Source organism: Montipora capricornis, chromosome 8 (genome assembly GCF_036669925.1).
Source record: "Montipora capricornis isolate CH-2021 chromosome 8, ASM3666992v2, whole genome shotgun sequence".
NCBI lineage: Eukaryota > Metazoa > Cnidaria > Anthozoa > Scleractinia > Acroporidae > Montipora > Montipora capricornis.
Window position 1 is genome coordinate 52,768,005 of NC_090890.1, and position 5,000 is coordinate 52,773,004.

General features: G+C 38.0%; 1 protein-coding gene across 1 annotated transcript in view; it reads right to left on the reverse strand.

Moving 5' to 3' along the window:
- The window catches only part of LOC138059385 (caspase-8-like), a 10,047-nt gene that overhangs the window by 1,436 nt on the left and 3,611 nt on the right, over nt 1–5,000 (reverse strand). Inside the window, exons 2-4 of the mRNA XM_068904978.1 lie at nt 4,803–5,000; nt 2,061–2,653; nt 1–415 (exon numbers count right to left, since the gene is read on the reverse strand). The exon at nt 1–415 is cut by the window's left edge and continues 1,436 nt beyond it; the exon at nt 4,803–5,000 is cut by the window's right edge and continues 229 nt beyond it. Coding sequence (XP_068761079.1) covers nt 275–415; nt 2,061–2,653; nt 4,803–5,000 — 932 coding nt within the window. The 3' untranslated portion in view covers nt 1–274. The remainder of the gene's footprint in view (nt 416–2,060; nt 2,654–4,802) is intronic.

Consider the following 5,000-nt stretch of genomic DNA (forward strand, 5'->3'; position numbering starts at 1 on the left):
TTATTCACTGCACAACTTCCCAGTTCTTCAATGTACATGTATCCTTAAAGCCTGCACTGTTTTTAATTACTAGTAATTATTTTATTTAACACTTAAACCACAGCTTTTTGACTAACCTCTATAATGGCTAGCCTATTCTATTATAATATAACTAGAATGATTAATCTCTTTAATCTGTAATATGACTACTCTCTGAATAACAGATCTTGACAATGATTATTTTCTTTAACGGATACATTATGACTTCCAGTACACAAATAACCGTTTCAAGTCCTTACAGATACCATTTGTACCTGAGTGTAGTGACAGGTGAAGGAACTTGACTTCCTTTGTCTGCTACAACCCTGGTAACTATGGTGAGCATATCCAGTACATGTTCAGAGTTGTGGCATTTGGTAAACACCTCTGCGAGAGTCTAAAAACGTAAAAAGGGTGATTAAGATCTGGTTTGATCCATTCCCAACTAATAGATACAGAGAAACCTGTCCTAGGTGTTTAAGGGCAAATTTGATTGACAATGACAAATACGTTTGAATGTACGTACTATATGTATACTACATTGTACAAATTGAAGATGAAAGTGATCATTGCAGTTATGAACTCTACTTGGTGTTACGACGGAAAATTGTTGGTATGCCTGTACACGCACACATGCACAGTCGCTTTTTTTAGAGGTATTAGTATTAACTCTGATTTTTTATCTGAGCACGAGGTCTTGAAGTTTGTACTTTGTTTTCAAGTGTGATAAAATTAAATCGTTCAAGTTTCATCGACTTTATAATTATATTGTGGACTCATTGTGCTGAACCAATAATCCTGGAGAACACTTGGGCAGTAGTGAAAATAAAGCCCAAAAAAAACCTTCAGGCTTGTGTGGGAGCTGAACCCATGACCTCTGTGATTCCGGTGCAGTGCTCTACCAACTGAGCTACAGTACTGGCCACAGGAGTAGCAGCATCTACACGTGCGTAAAATGCGTGCAAGATGGCGGCTTTCCGCGCAAAATACGCGCGTGTAAAATTTTACACAAACTATTACACGCGCCTGAAATTACACGCAGTCTGCGTGTAATTTGACATGAGTAAAATTGCTACTGTATGTCCATTACACATGGCTTGCGTGTATTTTGCACATGTATGTACATGAATCTGACAATGAAAGTCTAAATCACAGAGTCGGCATTTCTGTTTGAAAAATTCAGCCTTGCCTGTGTGTTCTTGGAATAAGGTTTTACATGTGTTTTTGGATTGATGCCGTTATCTATCGATAAATCCTCTCACTCTCATTTCAAACCACGCTAAGTGAAATTTCCTTTATCCTGTTTCCCCTATTTAATCAATTAAAAATCAAAAGTTATAACTGTAACGAGCGAACGATATGGACGCAATATGGCGGACTTACGCGAATGATACGCGCGTGTAATGCTGCTATTCCTGCGGCCAGTACTGTACATGTAACAAGCCAACTGGGAGCTGGTCATTTTGTTGGTTTGTAATCATGTAAACCCATGAGTGGTGAATAAATGACTGTGAACATTATATAATGATTTGAACTGTGGATTAAAAAATGAAGATGAGGGTGGTCATCGCAGCTACATATGAATACCACTACTTAATTAAGGCAGTAGAGAAGATAAAGCAAAAGCTAACTCCATCTTTACTATGATACCACCAGAAAAACTGAGATAATTATCAAACCATTACCAAGGAAAAGAAGTGAAATTGTGCAGGAAGTAAGACTGGAAAGAGTTATCTCCTTATTGTCAAAGCAATATAATTATTGTATAAAATTCAATCCAGTTTATTGATTTTGAACAGGCAAAAACATGCAATTTGAAATAAGCAACTCAATGAACATTCAAGAAAAAGTGCAGTCAGACCTCCCATAACCGGACACCCAAGGAACGAGTACAGATGTCTGCTTACGGGATATAAATGCAGGCGGGTTTTAGTGAAGAAATCGCTCAGGACCATGGTTTGTTGGTGTCCACTTATGAGAGAGGTCTACAAGGAGGTAACTGTATCTCAAAGTTTCATTTAATTTAAAATGGTCCTACCCACCTGGATGAATACTGAACCACACTCTCTCTCTCTTTGGGCAATATATCCTGGTGCCATACAAAATGCCAGCAGGAAATCACTTTCCTGTGGACACGTGCTTCTGCAAAGTGTGGAGTCTGTTCCAAAGCCACCCATAGTACTGTCAGCGGAACCACTGCTGCTCAGCATCATGTTATCTCTCATCGTGCCTCTACAGGCCTGAATAATGAATAGCTTTGGTTTGCCTGCTAGTGATGGGCAACTTCCTGCCTTAAAGTCGCTCATCAAAGTTTCAAGCGCAATGTTCTTTCCGTTGACTCCTTCGATGTGATCACGATTTCCGTGCGACATGATAATGCACACAAATGCACTATACTCACTATGATCCTTGGCAGCAAATTCTTCACATACCCTCTGCATTTCATAATTTGCCAGATCATTTTTTGGATGAACATCAAAATGAAGTACACCCTGAAAGAGTGTATGTAGAGCCTCTTCATCATTTTCTGCACCAAAACGATGATCTGCCTCGTTTTGAAAACACAAGTTATTTATAATAAGGCAGATCCCACGTGGCCACCGGGTCATCGGATAGTGAGTCACATCAAATGTTTCTAAAAGAAAAGGAAGTTATATCCTAAAATTAACTGCTTTTAATGTAACACAAGTTACTATTATGTTCATCAATCAGGTGAGGATGTAACACCACCAATCGAAAATTAAACAAATTAATATCGTTATTATGGGTGACAAATTAATCCTTAATTTTGGCACAATATTTTAGTGTTAATTTATAGTTTTCACAAGTGGAATTACAAAATTGCTTTGTAAAACGAGACCTGCTGTTGTCCACGGCCATATGTTTGCGAGCTCTTAAAGTGTTAACTTTGTACATTTTCACTTGAATTTCATCTAGGCCAATTTGCTTAAGCCATATAATAAACTTTTACTTTAGCCAAAATGTATGCTTTAAACTTTTCAATGCTTGGAGTTCTTGATACAATAAACATTGTCAAGTTAAAAACCCAAGATTGTAAGCATACTTAATTTTGTTAACCGTGATATTAAGAGCTAATCAAATGGTATACCTTTTGTGAATTAGGAAATAATTTCACTTAATGTTTTGTCAAAATTCTAATAATTGTCCAAGCCTTTTTCACTCATCACCATTTATTTTGATTATACATAATTTTTATCAAAGGATTAAGGAACACGATAGAGACACTCCTTGCTCACAGCCAATCCTCCACCATTTCAGTCTGAGAACAAAACAATGACCGGGCCCTATCCACTCTGCGATAAAGTTAAGTCCATTGACCGAGACCCACTATGGTGCACCCGTAGAGGCTATTCACAAAACATTTAGACAATGTCAAAAGGGACAGCAGCCGATCAGTACCAAAGCAGACAGACGAGTGAGCAATTTCTAGACAAAATGACTAGGATCAATCCTCCAATCAACAACAGCCCAGTGCTCGAAATTACACCGGTTGTCCCAGACAACCAGAAAGTTTACTAGGCAACCAGTTTTTGGTAAAATGAAAAGCTTGGTTGCCCTAAGAAAAAACAATGGACAACCCAGCCAAAAATAGAAAATGAATTACATAAGCAGCACCTGACTCATTTCTCGGTTTTCCATCATTTGTCAATGTCCGATAGTAGTGTGTCGCAGCTGAGCATTTTCCTGTGTTTTGAATATCTGTAGCTTTAATTTGCAAAACATTGTCAGATAGGAAAATGTAAAGGATGGAGATCAAAGACTCCAGTTTGAAAATGCTTAACCTTAAACTGTGACTTCCACAAAAATACACATGTCAAGTGCAAATTTATGTATGGGATACTCAAGCTCCAACGCCATGTGATAGCATCTCAGCACAGCATGCATTTGATCGTAGGGGGTTTCATAATGGGCAACCAAGCATTTATCAGGGCAATCAAATTTACAAGACTGGTTTAGTTACCCGGCTTTTGAAGCAGCGACAAAAAAACGCTTCAATTTTTTTTTTAATTTCAAGCACTCAAAGCCTACAATAAGTGAGGATCAAAATGCACCAACCACAATGCTACTTATACTGATACACAGCCAGTCAACACTATCGCCTGATGAAGACCAATAGTATGGTGGTGAAAACACCGTCACCGACATCTACGTCACTCAATCGTGATACAAATGATTAACTCAAGTATCATAAAAAGTCTTCTTTAACTAAACCATCCATTAATTTTTCTTTCTATAGAAAAAATATTTTTTTAAAGTGTAGTGTTTTTTAGGATATTCACTGAATCTTAGTGAGGAGGCAGGATGGCTGAGTGGTTAGGGCACTGGATTTTAATCCGGTTGCCCCGGGTTCAAATCCCACTCTGGCAGCTAGATGGTGTTGTTCTAGGTAGTCCCTGGTTCAAGTCCTTGGTCATCCTTGTAAATAGCCAACAGATTTTCTCCGGCCAGTTGGGATTCTTATCATGTTATGTTTATTTGAATTAATTGTTTCTGTATTTTGCTCCACCCACTAGCCTTGTGCTATAAATACTACCGAGGGTTACAAATAAAGGTTCATCATCATTATTATTATTATTATTATTATTGTTGTTGTTGTTGTTGTTATTATTATTATTATTATTATTCAGTTATTACTATTATTGTTATTATTATTACATTTGAAACTCAAAGGCATGCTTATTCGCCACTGCAGATCCAGCATGAGTGCTGTAGGCTGTACAACATTATCAACACACAACTCATTCAGTCAACTTTCTGCTTACCTGCAGAGCTTGAGCTTGAACTCTCCTGCAGCAGAATGGCCTCACAGACAGCCTGGAACTTGTTTAGGATAGGTTTTTCACCAAATGTTACCAAGATTACAGACCCAATATCACTTTCACACCCTGGCATCCTAACTGGTAATTCCTTTGCATCACCCCTAATGGTACAAGGTTTGTGTTCTCCAAGACTGCGATTGT